Source organism: Aplysia californica, unplaced genomic scaffold (genome assembly GCF_000002075.1).
Source record: "Aplysia californica isolate F4 #8 unplaced genomic scaffold, AplCal3.0 scaffold00646, whole genome shotgun sequence".
Taxonomy (NCBI): Eukaryota; Metazoa; Mollusca; class Gastropoda; order Aplysiida; family Aplysiidae; genus Aplysia; species Aplysia californica.
The window spans coordinates 245,661-266,535 of NW_004797916.1; the positions used below are offsets into that span (position 1 = coordinate 245,661).

Here is a 20,875-nt window from a genome sequence, read left to right on the forward strand (position 1 = left end):
GACATTTGACGTAGATCTACAACAACGCAGTAGGCATACACTCAGCCATGCTTTTAGAGCTCATCAGGGTGCGCGACTCAGGTCTATACTTTACATTAGAGTAGATCCCTTACTTAACTGTACTTTAGTAGTTACACTGACAAAGCAACAAACTCAAACAGACTGACACGACCTCCAGAGAGAGACCAAAACTCTGTCTACGGGGAAGGCCACACAAAAGATGGATGGGGGAGTCAAAGGGAACCCAAAGAAACTACGTCTCAGGTGAAAGAGCAACATGGTTGGCCAACCTCAAAAATACTGCATCTCCCCTCGACGCTCATATAGATCTAGCTCCAGAGAGTGAACAAGTAAAAAGTACAGTTGGCACAACCTTTCGCGTTAAATTCATGGTTGATATCGACTAACTAAATCTATGCTGAACATTTTCAATCTGACATTTCCATATCATATGCACATGCATTCAAGTGCAATTTAATTCCACCCCTTAGACAACACAATTCAAATACCATTTACCAGTCCATAATATGTCCAATCCTTGTATTATGCATTTCATTTTGATTGTGCTGTCCATATATAATATATAGCGCACATTATGCAGGCATGTACGTGTGCCTCTGTATAGAAGCATGACAGTTTTCCTACCGGGTGGGGTAAATCTACTTGATTAGGTTCAAATACAATTAGTCTATATCCTAAAGTTCAATAATACAGTAGTCTCCACCTAAGATCCCACCGCTTACGATACCGGTTCGCTTAAGATCCCGTTGTTTTAGGAAAACAGAATTTTTACTATACAAAAGTCACCCCTAAGATCCCGCTCTGATGGTCTACATTCGGCTAAGATCCTGCATTTCAGATCATAATTTGCTATTTAAAAAAAAAAAACGGGTGGGCACAGCCGATCAACCAAGAGTAAAAAGTTGAGATCAATAAACTGTCCGTCGCGTCAAAGATCAGCCACTATCGTGAATGTGATCACATATATGTTGTAAAACTCGATGAAGGGATACAATGTTTGCCCCAGACGGGATCATACCGGGGTGTGAACTGACCGACGCGTTTGTTTTCCCCACGCATCGCACTCACACCTGAGCTCGCCACCTAAGCTTGCATCACTCGCTGGGTGGGTAGGGCCTACGAGTTCGCTCCTGGCGGGATCACATCGAACCGTGAACTCCTCCTTGACCATTGCAGGAGTTGTCTCTACTCCTGAATTTGTGAGACAGACTGAATTTTAATTGGTGCGTTCACAACGTAATGGTGTGTAACGACAAAGGCGGTTTGGAGGGGGGGGGGGGGCTCAGTCAGAGATGGAAAGCTATACATTTTTGGCAGGTAAAGAGGAGGGGCAACTGGATAATCGTAGATCCTGAGACTCATGATAGGATAATAAGTGAAAATGGCTCGCCTCATGCCACTATGCACCGTGATAGGTCATCAAGGTTAACCACTCTTTGCTCGCCATATGCCATAAACCCACCAAGGGGGCACGTCAGCTCATTGCAGAGTGGAGGGAGACCATTTTACCGATTGTGAGCCTTAACATGGGTCAACATAGATTCTTTCCTGGGTTCGTCGGTAAAGATCCCTGTTCGCCTAAGATCCCGCGTTTCCTTGCTCCCGAGCACCGGGATCTTAGGTGGAGACTACTGTATCAGATGAATGCTAATTCATGCTATCATCAGAAAAATATTAATTTATTTTTCCATCCTTCCAAATTACCCACCCTCTTGGAGATTCTTTGCCCCACACTTGAGTGTTGAGGCACATAACTGCTAATTGAAATATATATCTGAGTGCCTTCGAATGTTTTAATCTGCAATAATTTTTCCTGCAAAATGCTACAAGGGGCCTATTGCAAAAGATCATTTGAGTTTAGATCAATCTTTTGATTCAAGTTTTAGAATATTTTTAGTCACCCAAGAGCGAGCAACTGTGACTGAAAGGCTTGTAATGTTTTCACGTCCCTGGACAGCTGAAATTGTCTGCGATAGAGAAAGTAGAAGACACGGTTCCACACCGCCAAGATGTCGATTCTTCAGAAAATTGCCGATATTGAGTCCGAGGTTTGTTGTTGTATTTGCTAAGAACTACTTTTTGAACGAACTTTCCCTTTCTTAAATATGTAAGTGTTTTATAGACCATAATATGTTTATCTATACCGCTATATGACTCGTTGAGCAGTTGACCAATGTGGTTCATGTTGTAACAGTTAACAGGCTATATATTCTTGGCCTTGGCCCTATTGCTATTGGGACTGAGGGATCACTTGACAGAGATTAATTCTACGACAAGGCTACTGATGGTGAAAAATGCTTTGGGGGAGGGCTGTGGCTCTTCTTGAACTGTTGCATTACTCAAAGATGGCATGGTAGTGGGTTTTGAGTGGGTAATCCCGTCAGCATCGCCATCTGTAGCCCTTGCTTGTCTCTGTTTAGATCTACTGACTTGTTAGATCAAAGTTACTCTGAGCCTACAGGGAGCACCTCTAGCAGCACACCTCTGTGATTGGCCCAAATATAGATCTAGATGAGGTATTTCCGCCACCTGTTTTTCTCGTCTACCACGGTGGGAAGATTGAAGAATAGCGGACCACTCGTATTATTGCGCGAGAATGGGGGCGGAGGAGGGGGGGGGGGGGGTCCACCCTGACACACTTTAAATAACTTTTTATTTATGAACCGATTCTCAAAATTCAAGAAGCATAATTCTTAGAATTGAAAATTCTTTCTTAGGTACCAAAAAAAAAGGGGACAAAAGTGAACATTTAAATTTTCATTGGCATTGCTATACTCTGCTAGCAGAATGAATGGCACATCTCAGTTTTGCAACTTTGCAACTTTTGAGAAAAAGGGAAAAAACTCTTCAACTAGAGTATCATCTAATAATTGATCTAATAAAAATAAAGTGGTAAAATTTGCCACGCAAGTTTCTTTTGTGAGTGCCAGTGCATTTTTGTTTTGATTTGACCAAAAGATAGACATGTAGCACAACCAAACAAAATTAAGAGGTTAGTTGCATCTTGGCACAACTCTGAGCTAGGCCAGAGATGACATGCATGATGAATGAGGTGCCAATTGATTACGAAAAAAAAAATCTTTCAACCTTTCAGACCATGTAATGACGTGTGCATGTGGACTCATAACTTACAGATCATCATTGTCTCGAAAATCTAGATCTAGACGTTGCGATAATCAGCCTGAAGGCTGGGCAAAATCTGAATAATTTGAGAAATCAAAATCCAGATTTTTATATATTCGGAGAATTGGTGCATCTATATATATAGGGCAGGGTAATACTTTTCTTGATCTGATAGAGAGAGATTACCGGGTCTGGGCGCTGAAACTTTCAGACATCACAAAAGAGTTCCCCTACCAGGTCTGTATACTTCGTGACTTTGTTCCCGGTTACAGGGTCTGTATACACTTCGTTGAAGAATACCGGACCAGTGGATTGGGACTACCTTTGCATATATGTCTCGACCTTGAAATTCATGATTTTCCCCAGTTTTAAATATCTCTCAATGAAGAATCTCGGACTGGTAGTTCAATACATTAATTTAAAGTAGCAATGCCAATGAAAATTTAAATTTTCACTTTTGCCCTTTTTTTTTTGGTACCTAAGAAAGAATTTTCAATTCTAAGAATTATGCTTCTTGAATTTTGAGAACTCGGCAAAATATGGATGACCCACATATAGGAAAATACTCCTAAAAAGTGGACCACGCAGTAGCAGATTCTGTAAGAAAATCGACGATATCTCGGTAACTAATCGGAGTGTTCGAGAGAAACTTGGCTACCCGATGTGTTTTTGAGTGTAGAAATCATTTCTGCAGTCAGATTTACTACCAATTTCGTAGTTATTTTGTTATAATTAAAATCGTGGTGTACATATTACGATTTTGCGAAAAAGGGGTGTCGGGATGAGTCCATTTTATTTATAGCATCGTATCACAACATGGGATCTTTGAGAATATATGTCGGCAGCGTGACTAAATAATTGCAAAGCTTTTTATGATGACTTTAGACCATGCCAACCTTAAAAGATAAGTTAATTCAATCTAGCATGCCGTACAATTAAAAATTCTTTTTCCCCGTTGAGACACGAACACCCCGAGACGAGATAACCTCGCCTCGGAATACCCCCATTGCGATGTTACAGGGGAATAGAGAGAAAAACAACCGGATGCGCGCGCCTGCCATTGCCCTATTTCAAGTGACCAATGAACGGGCCCGGAATAGTCATGCGGGGATTTGTAGGTCACATACATTTGCCACGAGAGTGAGGGGAAAATGGCCGGTCTCCGTGCGAAGCCGCTTTGGATAGGGGGGTAGTCGTGTATTTATGATCGGGTCTAAACAACTACTTGACACAGAACGTTCAAATTTGAGCACACTATAGAGGATAGATAGATCTATTACCATCTCGGCGTTGAAATTCAAACTCCTTATAGCTTTCGGTGTACACGATACGAAAGTGTTCCCGACACCAAAAGTATAGGTTAATTTATGTGTACGAACTTCAACGTCCACATATCATTAGTTTGCCCTATTTTCTTATTGGTTGCCGAGTTTCATTCGGATTGGTTCGGAAATAGAGCAGACCGAGGTTGACAAAGTTATTCACCTACGCTTCGGCCGGGTCCGCAAAATCGCCCGTAAACGGGGACCAAATTTTCGCCTCGCGGGAAAGCCCGATTGGTATTGCTACACAGTAATATAATGTACTTGCCTTCATTCTCTTCCTCTTGGATAAAAGTGAATTTGGTTAAAGTTGAATGTGTGTTATAGCTATCACAAATCACAAGGAAAGTTTTCAGTCCCTTTCAACCTGCTTCACACGGTGACTGAAAACAATCTGAAGTTACTTGCTGTTCTTAAATGTTTTGAACATGATCTTGTCATAAATAGGCTACAGTTTAGAAAGATAAGTTATGCTGTTTTAACATTTCAAAATTATTACTGTCTTTATTTTTATATAATATGAAACCCAGTTTTATGTATATTTGCCATGCTTCTGTTGCCAGATGGCTCGGACTCAGAAAAATAAGGCTACCAGTGGCCACTTGGGTCTTCTGAAAGCCAAGTTAGCAAAATTACGTCGAGAACTGATTGAACCAAAAGGAGGTGCTGGCGCCACTGGAGAGGGCTTTGATGTTGCCAAGACTGGAGATGCAAGAATTGGTTTTGTTGGTCAGTGCAAATGGAAATTCACCTCTTTCTGTCTTTCTTACTATATACTCTTTATTATGGAAGTTTTATTGTTTGTGAATGAAAAAAGTAAAGGTATTGTCATTTCTTATTGTATAAATTGTTTTTCTCTTTGTAAATGAATTAAGTGTACTGGGTGTTTTAATCTGAGATATTGTTAGCATTAAAAGATATCTTAGTAGCAGTATAGTTTTAAAAGCTGTTTTATTTTGTTTCTTAGGCTGACACCCATTAACATTTTATGTCCTTTTGTTTTAAATTGTTAGGGGGTTTTGGTCATTAACAGTTACCCATTCCTGTATATGTGGATATATTATAATTAATCTTGTAGAGCCTCCTCGTTAGATGCCTATTGTGTATATGAGGGGGGTTCGATAAGTCTTTGGTCTGGGTATGAAGGAATAATGGTAGAATAATGAAATTTTGCCAGCCTTTAGAACTTTAGACAATTTCTTTATATCACACCATGCGAATTTTCAAGAAAATCAAGACAATGATAAGGCACTAGTCAGCGTGTTCAATGAAATCATGAACAAAAACGTTTGGTTTTTCTTTGCTAAAGCTGTGCCATGGAGCCTGTTGAATATCGCTCAGTTATCAAGTTTTTACACTTGCAAGGAATATCCCCTTCGGACATTTTTCAAGAAATGGTCCAAGTTTATGGTGACAAATGTTCCTCGTTATAATACTGTGACATACTGGGTAAGAAAATTCATGGATTCGTGTTGGTGATGGATGAAGGTCGTGAAGGGCTCCCATCCTTTTGTGGTAACTGAAGAGAAAATATCCATAGTGAAGAAGCTGGTTCTACAAGACCGACATATAACTGTTAAACAGCTCTCAAGTGAAACAGGAATCAGTGTAGGGTCAATTGAAATAATTCTTCATGACCATCTTAACATGAATATAAGGTGTCTGTGCAGTGGATACCCTGCCTTTTGACAGAGCAAAAGAAGCAGAGGGTTGAGTCCTACAAAACTCTCCTTCAAATTGAGTCCAATGACACAAATTTCTTTAAAAACATGATGACTATGGATGAAACATGGATTTATCTTTTGGATCCAGAACAAAAAATTGTCCTTCATGCATTGGAAAACCCCTACTTTTCCCTCACCAAAGAGGGCAAAAGTAACACCGTCAAGTGGAAAGGTCATGCTGTTGTATTTCTGGGATTTATGACTTTATGACTGACTACCTTGAAAATGGAAAAACAGTCACAAGGGACTACTATTCGGGTTTGCAGATAAAATTGCGGTCCAATTTGGTGAGAAAAAGGCGTAGAAAACTCTATAATAGGGTCCTCCTACTGCATGACAATGCCCCTGCGCACAGGGCACAACAAACAGTCCAGACAGCAGAACAGTGCGGCTTTGAAACCCTGCCACACCCAGCTTATTCACCAAACCCAGCCCCTTCAGACTTTTTTCTGTTTCCTAATCTAAAAAAAATCACTAAAGGACATTGTTTCCATGACAAGGAGGATGCCATTGAAGCTGTGGAAGACTGGTTAGGGGCCCATTCTGGGTCATTTTTTTCTCAAGGACTTTTGAAAAGGTCAAAGAGAGGTGGCAGAAATGTGTTACAAGGTGACTATGTAGAGAAATGAAAGTATGTCTGCCAAGTTACAAAGCTCTATCTTTATTCCTTCATATCTAGACCAAAGACTTCTTGGACCCCTTCGTATGTTCCACAGTCATGCTGGAAACCTGGCAGTTTGTTCATGTTCACCATCTCAAGACATGTTTACATCATTATTTGATTTATTTTTTTTTTATATTTTCAGGAGAGTATGTTACTGTATCTTATGCACTTTTCCTCTTATATTTAATTTTTTTTGTACAGTGTTTTTTGTTTTTTTTTTGTTTCTGGCTTCAGGTTTCCCATCAGTTGGAAAGTCTACCCTTCTGAGTAACCTCGCTGGCGTGTACTCGGAAGTGGCAGCCTATGAGTTCACCACTCTCACCACTGTTCCTGGTGTCATTAGGTACAAGGGTGCGAAAATACAGGTTGGTTACTGTCATGTTCATTTCTTTTTTCAAAGTTTGAGACTTCTGGGAAATTGTTTGATGTGGTCTTGCATTGCTCAATCTTTTGTGTGTTATCATGGGATGTGATATGTACGTTAGACGAGGCATTATTCTCTCCTGGTTAGTATTTCTTAGGAGTGGATGTGTTTGCTCTGGGGGATAGTGAAAGCTTTGATGTGGTTTGCTTCTATTCAGCGCCACTTTTATTTATTGTATTCTGGTCTTGGCTAAATGAGAAGGCCGTTATAACTCTCCGTAAACTGCAAGTTCAGAGCAAGAGGAGATAAACCAGAGTCCCATATTTTACAGATGAATCCGGAAATATGGATTTCTGAAATTGAGTGGATTTTAAAAATATTATACTCCTGCTTGAACCTTTATTTATATTTTTTGCATATTAGATTCCATTTTATTTTTTAAATAGCCCCGATACAAGATGCATTAATCAATATGGTCTTTTAATTTTGAGATGTGACAACATGGATATTTGGTTATGATTCATATTTAGGGTTACTTTACTTTTATAATGAATAGATGGGCGGTTGCTTTGAGTTTCAAGACAATTCTTGTAGTAGCAGCATTGGGTCCTGCTGGAAGTTCAGATGTTGCTGGTTGACACTGTTTGTTTCTGTGCTTCCTTGAAATGCCATTCAAGAACAGGCTCTTTGTATTGATTTGATCTTCGAGGAGGGTCAAGTTTGACAAAAATCTTTTCTTTTTTTTTTCCAGCTTCTCGATTTGCCAGGTATTATCGAAGGAGCCAAAGATGGAAAGGGTAGAGGCAAACAGGTTATTGCAGGTAGTGTGGAGCACAAGTGTATTCATCACTCTTCTTATTTGATATTGCCCAGGTGTTCGTATTTATAGATACTGGTGGACCCTGGTGTTTGTTATCTCAACTCACTGGCTACCCATGCAGCATATGACGCATAGTTCTGTTTCTGCTGACTACCTTTGCCGCAACCCCTGCGGTTTTTGAGTTTATAGGGTTTTTTGTTGTTTTTAAACAAAACCAGATGAAAGAAGGAAATCACATTCTGTTTGGTGTATTACAATCTTTGTGTCCATAGTAAGTCTACAAAGTTTCATGACTTTATGTCAGTTAGTTTTGTCACAGTGATTGTTTGCAAAACATATTGAAATACCAAGTACAGTAGTCTCCACCTAAGATCCCGGTGCTCGGACGCAAGGAAATGCGGGATCTTAGGCGAACCAGGATCTTAACCGACAAACCCAGAGAAGAATCTACCGTGACTCATGTTAAGGTTCATAATCGGTAAAATGGTCTCCTTCCACTCTAAAATGAACTGACGTGCCCACTGGGTGGGTTTATGACATATGGCAAGCAAAGAGTTGTTAACCTTGAGGCATGAGGCATGCCATTTTCACTTATTGTCCTATCGTCAGTCTCAAGATCTACGCTTATCCAGTTGCCCCTTCCCTTTACCTGTCAAAAATTTATAGCTTTCCTTCTCTGACCAAGTTCCCTCGCCTTTATCATTGCGCACCTGTACGTTGTGACCACACCAATTAAAATTCAGTCTGTCTCGGAAATTCAGAAGTAGAGACAACTGCTGCAATTGTTAGGGAAGAGTTCACAGTTCGATGTGACCCCGCCTGGACCGAAGTGGTGTAAGTTGAGGGGAGAGCTCAGATGCGAGTGCGATGTTTGGGGAAAACGAACGCGTCAGTCAGTTCACACTTCGGTGTGATCCTGTCTGGGGCAAACATTGCACCGCTTCATCGAGTTTTACAACGCGTATGGGATCACTTTCACGAGAGTGCTTATCTTTGACTGGACGGGCAGTTCATTGATCTCAACTTTCTACTCTTGGTTGATTGGCTGTGCCCGCTCGGGTTTTTGTTCCGCAAATTATGATCTGAAATGCAGGACCTTAGCCGAATGTTGACCTTCAGAATGAGTCAGAGCGGAATCTTAGGGATGACTTTTGTGTAGAAAAACTTTTTTTTCTTAAAACAGCGGGATCTTAGGCAGAGACTACTGTATATGCAGGGTACATCAAAGACAAATATGGCGGTTAGCCAGTGACTGACAGGTGTTACAAAACTTGGGCTCTTTTTTTAATTAGCCATTAGTGTAATTGAGGGTAAGAGATAGGGGTTTGAATGGATGGAATCATCATTCTAAGGCAATAGAGAAAAATATTATGTAAATGTTGCTTGTCTTTCACACTAATTTTAAAGATTGCGTAAACTGTATCATTCGTAAAATTTTAGTACTTAAAAGTACTAAGGCTTCCAAGTTTTTTTAATAATAGGGTTCAAATTTCACATGATATCTTTACAACCATATTGCAATGTTTTGTCAACATCATATAAGCATAGTCTGTTTAGTTTTTTGGAGATAAATTATTTTAGAACCCTCCCCTTAAAAATGTTTGCGTTTTTACGATACAGCACATAAAATAAGCTGCTTGAACAAAACTAATGGAAATATACAGTTTCCGTGTTGACAAAATTTTTGTATTGTAGTAGTTGATGATCTTACCAAATAACAAAGAAATAGCTTGAAAAATAAAAAAAAGCCTTAGGATTTTTTCAACGTCTTAAATTTGTAGGGAACTGTTACATAATATAGCAATGACAATGAAAAATTAAATTTTCATCCGATTTGCTTAAAAATGGGCTTAAATGAAACTAGAGTAAATTCTAAGAACTGTGGTTTTTAAATTTTAAAAATCCATTGATAAATAAAAAAGTTATTGGGATTTTTGTTTGCAAAATGTTGGAGGACCTTCATATAGGAAAAAATCGCCAAAATGTGGGACATGTTTTGATGTATTTTGAGGAAAAACTGTTCATAAGTCAGTAATGAATTGGAACATATGAATGAAACTTGGCATCTCCATGTGATTTTTAGTGCCAAATCTAGTTCTGCTATCACTTTTTCGTTGTCTTCATTACTTTGGATCTTAAAGACTGATATTTGCGTGAAATTTGTTGAATTGCGTGACATCGTTTTTACCGCGACGCGATCACCCCTTCTAAAACTCAGTAAAGCGCTATCGGGAAAACCCGCGATGTAGTCATCGGTGACCCATTTGGTTATAGGCAGCCAATCACATGCCGCCTAGCGATCACGCGCCTCTTGCATGCCGGCACCTCGCGTTTGGAATGCGCGATTAAGTTTCTAGATCTAGTGTTTTATCAATGGGTGGGTGGTAATTTTAAGTTGGTACGGAAAATCTACTAAACGCAGAGATCTGAAATTTTACATCAATAAAGAAGACATGTGGGGCGCTTGTGTGGTCGGCGATCAACCCGCAGCTCCGCTTAGTTTTCGAACCGCAGAGGAAATTCTCACAAACACGGCAATATCTCCGGTTCTAGTAATCGTTCGGGATTGTACGCTGGCATGTCGTTAGTTTAACCTTTCCTCTGGTTGGTTGCCGAGTTTCATTTATTTTCGTCCAGGAGTTTTCCCGTAACTAAACTTAGAAGAGAGTCACTTCTGATTCCGAGCGGCCCAAAAAATACCCCTCGCGCGGAGGCCGATTTCCGGCACAAGGCGCAGCGGGCGATTGGCATTGCTACATAATATGCATCTCGGTTGGTGTTGAATGATGATTTCATCACATTCAAATATCTAACCTTTGCCAATGAACATGCCAAACACAGTGGTTAAACAAAGCATTGTGTATATGGAGAATCAAAAGCGGTGATAGTTTCAATAGCACCTTCCCTTAACTTTTTAACCATGTCTAGACAGTGGCAGCTTCCGGTAGTTGAGGTCCGTAACCATGGCTGGACGAAACCACTGTCCGATGCGAAGTTATTATTGTATTATGGTATGGGCCGAATATAACAAAGTACGAGCTATCAAGCCTTTAATATGACACGGAAGTCAAAGAGAAATGAATTCTTTGTCTGGGTAGCACTTTATTGATCAGTTTGAAGCGAAACAAGCGTTTTAAAAAACGTAATATGTCGTGTCGCATTTCCACAAACACAAGAAAATTACGCGGAAACGTGATTTTTAATTGCATGGTTAAAGAGTTGTAAGTTTTGACATTTTTAGGACATGAGGTGGTGTGTATGTACTTTAAAGTTAAAGGCAAAATAAATTGGCTATAATAACTCTAAAATTCTATTGTTTTTATTACTGCAGATTTATTCTGTCCTACAATATTTTTCTTTCATTTTTTAGAATAGGTAAATGTGACAAGAATAAAATGTTGTGAAGGACAGAGATTTTTTTTTGTTGTTCTTCTGATATACCATCATCATCATTCACCTTTTTCAACCTGGTATTGGGTATAGGCGGCCAAGAAAGCCTTACTTGTATCTTCATAAATGTTTTCTATGGGTGGTTGACGGTTACTCTGGTGTGGTTTGCTCTTTTTTCCTATCAAACATCCATTGTCCTTATCTCTCTTCCAACTTTTTTTTGCGTTTGTTACTCTCTTCTAATCTTCGGCACTTGTTTGACCTGTGTTTTAAAGAGCTGTAAAACACTTATTAAAACCTAAAATAAAAAGTATTCTGATGCGAAGTCTTTGATGTACATTTCCGTCTCTTGGCTTGTTCCAGTGGCGAGAACATGCGGCCTGATCTTCATCGTCCTGGACGTTCTCAAGCCCCTACAACACAAACGTATCATTGAGCGAGAGTTGGAAGGCTTCGGTATCAGATTGAACAAGGAGCCCCCCAACATTCAGTTCAAGAAGAAAGAAAAGGGCGGACTGAATTTAACATCTCTGGTTGGTCTTGTTCATTTTCAATTTCAATTTAGGTTTGTCTTGTTGGGATTTGGTTGTTGTTGTTAGGGTTGTTTGTTTTGTTTTTTGGGGGGGGTGGTGGTGTTGGTTGGTTTGTGTCATTTTTTATTTTATACCCTTTTTTTTTAACTAACGGGGGAAAGGGGGTTGTTTGCTTGATCGTCTCTGATCATTTAATGATGATTCAAGTTATTTATGGCAGTTTTTATTCTGTTCACAGAGTGTGACTTGCTTCTCTATACATACGGGATAGGGGAGAAGAAGAGATTACCCCTCCCCCACCCCACCCCTTGCATACTGTGACACTGTGAGGGGAGGGAGGGCAGGGCTGAGGGGGTGGAGAGAAATTGACCACCGTCAGATGAGCATGGGGCTTGACTTCCTCATGCGTGAAGTGCAATGATCTCATGCTTACTGATTTCAGCTATTTCTGAAACTTTTTACCTCTTTTGTCATTTTTGTTTTTTTACCTATGATACGAGTGAGGGTCAGATTGTGTTGAAAATGGGATTGCTGCTCCTTCTTTCCGATCAAACAGCTGTTGTCCTTTTCTCTTCTTTTTCCTTTTTGTTGGTTTTCTTCTAACACCTCTAATCTTCATTACCTATATGACCTAATTGTGTTGCAAGGGCCATAAAATGCTTACTAATAAAAACACACAGCCTCCGTCCAGAAAACAAACTGGATTTCCCTCCACCCACCCATCAACCCTCTCCCTCCACATAAACATGCCTGATTGTAGCTCTAGTCTAACGGCCACCCCTTGTCTGCTGCATTGCTCAGGTAACGCAAACTGAGTTGGACAACGACCTGGTTAAGACAATTCTCAACGAGTACAAAATCCACAACGCAGATATTACGCTGCGCTACGATGCCACCACAGAGGACCTCATTGACGTGATCGAGGGGAACCGTGTCTACATCCCCTGCATCTACCTCCTCAACAAGATTGATCAGATATCGATAGAGGTAGGCTCCTGGACTTGAGGTCTGGCATTGTGGTCTGTCCTCCTCTTTGTCTTTTTTTTCTTCTTCATTTCCTTCCTCTTCTGTTTCAGCTTTAATGTTTCTTTGTTTATCGGAATTTTTTAGTTTGGTAAGAGTTTAAGGAGATCACAATAACATATAGTCAAATGAGCGGCCATCATCTGTATTTAGAGATTCTATATTAACTATCTCACTTGAGAGTTGAAAGTAGCAAGTGTTGTCTTGCAAAATATGGGCTCAAGTTTTTGTGCTATGCAGTTGTTTGGAAAGTGCCACCATTAGGCCCTACTTTTGTTAATTTCCGCTACCTGGTTTTGTGTATCTGTCTTGCTTTCTTCCTGATCAGTATGCTTCCGGGGAAGTTGAGGTTGTTTCAGAATGCTCTCATGTCTGCTGGAGGGTATTAATATAGATTGTGAAACGCATAGAGCTTGCTGTTGAGCTGGGAATGCTATCTATTATTATTATTGCATCAATGTGCTTCTCTTTATTCGGACCTAAAACTTTTCATACTGTAAGGGAGAAGGGCTTGAGGAATCTCTCAGCTCTGAAAAAGTCCTGCATAAACATTTTGCAGTGTTACAAAGAGACCCTTAAGCCTCAGGAAGATGATGATGGGCTTTATTTTAATCCAGTACAGATTTCAAAAGAGCCATTCCCAGAAAATTGAAATTGCAGCGACTTGTGACATGTACTGCAGGGATGGTGATCTGCTGAAAAGATTCTAAACAGTGATAGTCATCCTTTTTCTTTTCTTTTTTTTCACTTGGGGGGGGGGGGGGTGCAGCCTTCCTCTAATAAATTTAAGAAAGTAAAGAATGACCATCAATGCTTAGAATTTTTTCAGCCATTCATCCCCACATTACATGTGTCACTGCAGTTTTACTTTTCTCGGAATGGCCCAAATATTTGTCTCAAGTAGTGGTGAGAATGATGGTCCAAAATTGTTACAAGAAAACCCCCCAAAAAAGTACATTTAACATCTGCAAAAAACAGTTAAAACTTTTTACTATCTTGGGTTGTTGTGGGGTTGTTGTTTTGTTTGTTTTGGTTTTTTTGGGGGGTACATGAATGTCTCATATCATATGTGTAAAAATGACTAATTGGTATACAGGATGCAATTTTAAAATACCATTGAAAAAAAACAAACTTGAGGCTTATGAATTGCAGTTTTCAAAACTGAATTGTATTTAGTATTTTATCAACAAACCATAAATGTCCCACCAACTATCATTGACCCTCTTCCTGTACTTTTTTGGTTTAAAAAATGTTTTCCTTCTGCCTCTTCCTTCAGGAACTGGACATTATTTACAAGGTCCCCCACTGCGTGCCCATCTCTGCTCATCACAAGTGGAATTTTGACGATTTATTGGAAAAAATGTGGAACTATCTCCAACTTGTGCGAATGTAAGTCATGTCCTTATTGCATGCTCTTTGACTCTGGCAAACTGAAAGGATTTGTCCAGGTTGAAGCATGAGAGAGATCATATGCTAATGTTTTCAGCGTGAACAGACTGGCCTCTGTTGTTGTTTCCCCCTGGCTGACCTTTTCCTGTATCTGTACCTTTTGCATTTCCTAATTTGTTCTGCTCAGTGGATTTTGCGCTTGAACCAACCAGTGGGCAAATACTTTTCAAATGTTAACCTTTACGTTAAGCTTTTTTTTGGTATCATTTCATTATTTGTATTTATCATATATATTGAGGTGGGTGTCTGGAGGGCATCATCGGTAAGTTTAACTTCTTTTCTGTCACTCTGGTGTTTTTCCGTCTTATTTTTTCCCTGCACTGGAGGAGCATTATACTGTGTTGGTGTGTTTCTTTTTACTCAGACTTTCCTGATTGAGCTGCCTCTGACTGTGATGCAGGGCTAATGACGAATTCTTTTTCCATTTTTTTAAAACTTTGCTTTAAATGATTGTCATCGTGTTGATGATGTGTTAACTGAATAGCAGTCATTGTGTGGATTTTCCGAGAAAGATTGTGATGGCCAGTATAAACTCTGGGATCTGGTCAGTCTCTTTTGTGTCCATAATATGAAAGTCACGTTTTGGTGTGCATCGGCCGCTATGGTTGGCAGGTGCTCTGATGTGGTTTGCTCCTTTATTCCTATCAAACATCTATCCGCCTTAACTCTCCTCCCTTTTTTGTGCTTATTACTCTCTTCTAACGTCTCTAATCTTTGACCTTTGCACGACCTAGTTTTCTTGCTAGTGCGGTAAAACTCTTATCAAAACAAACTTTTTGGGGGTACATCAGCCACTATGGTTGCTCGTGGTGCCTGAAGCTGACCCTGTGTTTCTTTTTCTTTCAGCTACACAAAACCCAAAGGACAGCTTCCTGATTACTCGTCCCCTGTGGTGCTGAAGGCAGGCCGCAGTTCTGTGGAGGATTTCTGTAACAAATTGCACAGGAGCATTATCAAAGAGTTCAAAATGTGAGTGCATTCAATTAAGTTTTTCTTCTGCATGTGGTATGAAAATATTTAACAACCTACCAATAATATGACATTTTGGTTGCTATATGAGCCTTTGCCAATAGGTGGGGATTTCTTCATAAACTTTGCAAAATCCTTTCCTATTTCAATAAAAATGGGGCTACCGCTTTGAAATTTGTATAGGTTGTGTTTAATATGATGTTTCAGCTATGGGAGCAGAGAAATAGCAGTCGCGCCATCAGAAGAAATCTTACAAATATTTTTAGCTCTGAAATCGATGTATTTTTAGAATGCAAAACGTGACGTGTCGAGTTCGTACTTTTTTCTGTCGTCAAGTTCAACAATGAAATTATTGCTCAGAAACTCGTCCTTCTACACGTTTTTCATTTCTCTCAGACATAAATATGACAACACAAATGCAAACACAATGGCATTCAGAATTCCTTTTTCTGTGATCCTCACCATTTTATATGCTCTTCATGCTTATGTTTGAAAATTAAAGCAATAGGAAAACTATTAAAATATTTTGTGTGTTCAAATTTTAAAAAATGCGTCATCATAGTTATGTCAGAAAGAATTTGACTTGATGTTACGTAACGCCAGTTATAAGCTTAGCATGCCATCTGCAGGTCTGTAAATACATGTTTTTGTAGAAGAAGATCTACATGAATAGAAAAATTCAGGTAAAAACGAAATATTAAGAACTTAATCATCAACCATCTGTGCTACATTTTAGGTACCCACCTATTGGCGAAAGCTCATATAAGAACAGAAGACCGAAATAGTACATTTTCATCAGTGTGGACATTTATACATATTTTGTCTGTAGATCGATGAGGATTTTTTTGTACAGGGTGAACGTTCATGTTGTGTACACTAGTACAGTCTGTGCGTGGTTTTATGCCAATGGATACTTTGACATGTTGCTGAAAATGTAATCCCTTTCACTTTCAAGACCCCCCCCCCCACACACACACACACCAATTTATCTTTGTTTAATGTATTGAAAGTGCCTTCTGTGTGGCAGTTAAAAGACAATAATTACTGTTGATATTGGGCCTCTGTTGGTTATTAAGTTGAAATGAACTCTGTCGGGCAGCTTATTAAATGAAATATACCATTGTAAAACGAAATTAGTCACTTATTGCCTTTTGGCTTGGAGAAACCTAGACATTTTTTTTGATGAAATGCTATCATGAACACTAATGTTCTTTGACAGGCAGGATGTGCCAGTTTAATGTCCTTTTCTGATGAGATTTATCCAACTAAATGGAGAGCTTTGAAGTCTCCAAACAACTCACATGTTTTAGATTGTCATGCCATTGTCTTGGAACTAAGTTATTAACTGGCCCCTTTGGACATAATGCTATTATGAATGCCTTACTGGAGCTTCTTTGTTGACCACGTTTTTACATGTGGTTTTTAGGGCACCACTGATAGACCCTTCTTCTTTACTTCCCTCTGTTATGTCTTTCTTACTTTTTCTTAGCACAGAATGACTATTAATAATTGTGTGGATGTTCCTCTCTTTACTCAAACAAACAAACCACATGTCTGTTTCAGAGCTCTTGTGTGGGGCTCGTCTGTGAAGCATTGTCCGCAGCGTGTGGGAAAGGAACATGTCCTGAATGACGAGGATGTTGTACAGATCATTAAAAGGTATGAAATTACAGTTGAAATGGTCTACGACGGCCACTCATAGTCAAGGAGTAAAGTGGCCGTCTTAGACAGTTTGATGTCATAAATCTTTCTTGATCTTGGAAAATTGTCATGAGAATTCTATGAAAGCTGGATAAGATCACGGAGGAAGAAACTGAAACTATGATCAAGAATAAGTGAAAGCAGTTGATATTCAACATTCTAACGTGAAATGTATCATTAAGATTGATGTTATCGGATTTGCTTTAAGTCAATGGTGCGATGACAAACTGAATTGTTGTGTAGTGGCAATGGAAAAGGGATCTTGCTTTTAATTTTAAACATTACCATCAAGGAGGAGAAAATGTACTGCGTTTTTATTTTTAAAAAGAACAGAGCAGGTGTTTGAGGTTGCTTCTTGTAGGTTCAAATTCTTTACTTTCCCCCTGTTGTTTCTGTCTGTCTGTCTTGCTTTTTCCCAGCTCGAAATGACCATTATTTTGTCGATGTGCTTCTCTTTGGCCAAATTCAAACAAAATGTTGACTTGTCATTTCAGTGTATGGTTGACAGGTGCTCTGGTGTGGTTTGCTCATTCTTTCCTTTCAAACAACTATCATCTTTATCTCTCCTCCTTTTTTGTGTTTTTTACTCTCTTGTGACACCTCTAATCTTCAGCATTTATATTATGGCCTAATTGTGTGGCAAGTGCCCTAAAACTGTTATTAAAACCCATCGTTTCATTATATATGTATCTGGTCTTGTCCCCAGAGTGTGAAGCTGGATCTATTTCTGCGTCGCTAGTCTGGACTGGATGTATGGAACGTGTGTACTTTCTCTCGCTTGGCCCGTCTGTGGGACGGAAACGCAACTGAGTGGAGACCTTCAAGTCTTGCTGTGACAACTTTTCCAGACCCCTCATCGTCCATTAGAAAGGCTTTAGATTATTTTCATTGGTATTATAATCAGGCTCTCTCTGTGGACTAGAACCTTTCTCGTATCACGTGGATTAAAGTTCAAGACCATGGGCATTGGTTAGTGTGCACATACCTGGTATTTTGAAGAGTTTGATGAGAAGCGTTACAAGTTTCTGTACTGAACCAGCAGTAATTGATCTGAAGGAAAGACTATTGTAAAGACAAGCTGAGTATACAGGTTTTATGGAACAACTAATTTAGCATTCTTCTCATTACTTTTATGAGTTTGACAGCAAAAGAAAGATATTGCAGGCACCTGTTGTGGTGGTCTTTGTCTATCGCACAGGGTAAAATTTCAACAATTCTTCATTGCGGACATCTTTTGAAATTTTCAGGCTGTCATTAGAAAAACTTTGTTACTGGTACCTCCTGTTAAGCAACTTGAGAATGAAAATGAAGTGTAAGAATACATAAGTGATCAGAATTCCTCTTTCTGCGACCTTTCTGTTTTACATGTGGTTGTGAGGTATATGTGGTCGGTTTGTAGTTTTGGCATGCTCTGTTTCTGCTGCCTTCTCTTCAGTGCCACTACTGTCTTCACCTGTCTTCTTCCCCTGTGTCTAACCTGATGGTAATGTCAGTATGTTGGGAATCCCCTGATTCCTTGAATGAATCTGCTGTGTGAAATACCATGGAAGTAGAATGCTGAGTGGGAACTGTCTGCCTGCTTCTCTAATTCGGCATTTAGTTAAAAACATTTTTAGAAAACTGATAGGGATAGTCTGCATAAATTGTTCAAGTCCTTGCGGTACGACGGGTATGAGTACTATGACAATGTGATTTGGTGAGAGGGGAATAAATGGAGGGATGGGGGAGGAGGTTGCTGCGTCTTGTTTTTATTTCTTTTCTTTTAAAAAAAAATCTTATTCCTTCCTTGCTGTGCCCACCCATAAAAAATGTATGACTGAGATGTGAGCTTTTTGTGGTTGGGCTGTCTGGTGTGGTCTGCTTGTTCAACTTCTCTTCTTCCATCGTGTTTTTCTGTCGTCCAAATAATAATTATGTTCCAGGCAGAATATAACTTTCATTATCATGCAGCCTCTCTATAAACATCTCGCCTTGGCTCTTTTGATTTTTTTTTTCTTTCTGTTTTGACATTTTTTCCTTTTCCTCTGGCATGGTAGTGTTAAGTTATTGTAGTGATGGCTTGCTTTTCTTTAACAATGGCTTCTTGACTATTGATAATCTACTGGCTGCAGGGTATAATGAAAAGCATTCTCAAACAAATTTCTCATCCTCTGTCTTGGGCTGAAAGGGGTTTGTCTTTCATTTTGTCTGTGTATGCTATACTATTGATGCAAAATGATGGAATAAAAATAATGTATGTGATGAATCAGCAATTTGGTCATGATTTTGTTATTCTTGTTTTAGTCTGAAATGTGTTCACAAAGATTTGCAGGTGTGTTCTGGTGTGGTTTGCTCCTTCCTACCTATCAAACATTATCCTCTTCTCCCCTCCTTTTTTGTGTACATTATTATCTCGTAACACCTTTAGTCTTCGGCACTTATATGACCTTATTGGGTTGTTAGTGTCATAAAACTTTTCACCATTTTTTTCTCTCTCACTCTCTCTCTCTCTCTCTCTCTCTCTCTCTCTCCTCTCTCTCTCTCTCTCTCTCTCTCTCTCTCTCTCTCTCTCTCTCTCTCTCTCTCTCTCTCTCTCTCTCTCTCGCACACACACACACACACACCTCTCAGACTTGAATACATATTATTTGGTAAAATTCCGATACTAGTAAAATATCGGCAAGAGAATATATAATGTTGATAGATAAGTTAAATTAAGAATACAACAAGTACTTTAAATTGAGGGTAGAGGTCAGTAGCATTTTAAGTATAGTGCGTACAGCAATATTTGGACAGAAACACTATACACATGTATATATATAGTGTGTATAGCAGTATAGCAATTTTTTGACAGATAGACGTATAGCAATATTTTGACAGAAAAACTATACATGTATATAGTGCGTTTAGATTCTAGCAATATTTGTACAGAAGCACTATAATATACAGTGCATATAGCAATATTTTGGAAGAAACGCTATAATATTTAGTGCGTATAGCAATATTTTGAAAGAAACACTATATATAGTGCCTAGAGCAATATTTGGACAGAAACACTATATAGGCCTATAGTGCGTAGAGCAATATTTGGACAGAAACACTATTTTATATATATATATATATATGTATATATATTATATATATATATATTTTATATATATATATATATATATGCATGTGTGTGTATATATATATATATATATATATATATATATATATATATATATATATATATATATGTAGTGCGTATAGACTGCCGAGAATTTACGGGGCGATTGAAAGAAGCTCAGCCCGAGTGATCAAGAGTCGCCTGTCCGATCAGCGAGCAGTAGTGAAAACTTTACACCTCTCAAATGCTATCGTAGCCTTTTGACCATAAATGATTTATTTATAGAGGCACCAACCATCCATGTCCAGGTGCTGTTTTAGCCTTCATAGCCACTCTGATAACAATAATTGCATGCGTCAGTCCTTATCCATTGCCACCAGTGCTTGCATTTAATAGGACCACTGTTTGACCTATTAAAAACAAACGATTGAACATCTCTTTTGCCTCCACCCTTAGCCGAAGTCAGCCCCGCCCATCGGTGTAATAAGCACAGTCAACCAATGCCACCCCTTCCATACAAGTAATAACGATTCGGGGAACTTTGTTCTCGGTTGGGCCGTAGGATCAGGGCGTCAGGCATTGGTCAAACTAATTTCACACCTCTGGCCAATGGCTAGCCAGGAACGTTTCCGGGCAAGAGCGCCATTCGAGCACTTTCACTGGCACTCGTGATATTTCACACCC

At 39.2% G+C, this 20,875-nt stretch overlaps 1 protein-coding gene across 2 annotated transcripts; it reads left to right on the forward strand.

Annotated features, from left to right (window-relative positions):
* The first annotated feature begins 4 nt into the window (after positions 1-4).
* LOC101846915 (GTP-binding protein 128up) lies at positions 5-19,355 on the forward strand. Of its 2 annotated transcripts, XM_005107968.3 has the most exons (11): positions 5-264; positions 1,979-2,069; positions 5,030-5,195; positions 7,089-7,219; positions 7,970-8,039; positions 11,792-11,961; positions 12,763-12,948; positions 14,261-14,373; positions 15,280-15,402; positions 16,966-17,061; positions 17,810-19,355. In XM_005107968.3, the coding sequence occupies exons 2-11, from the start codon at positions 2,031-2,033 to the stop codon at positions 17,814-17,816; spliced, it is 1,101 nt and encodes a 366-aa protein (XP_005108025.1). In that variant the 5' UTR covers positions 5-264; positions 1,979-2,030; the 3' UTR covers positions 17,817-19,355. The 2 variants fall into 2 exon arrangements, with proteins under 2 accessions (XP_005108025.1, XP_035828212.1); XM_035972319.1 differs by lacking the exon at positions 1,979-2,069 and having other exon boundaries at positions 150-264.
* The last annotated feature ends 1,520 nt before the right edge of the window (positions 19,356-20,875 follow it).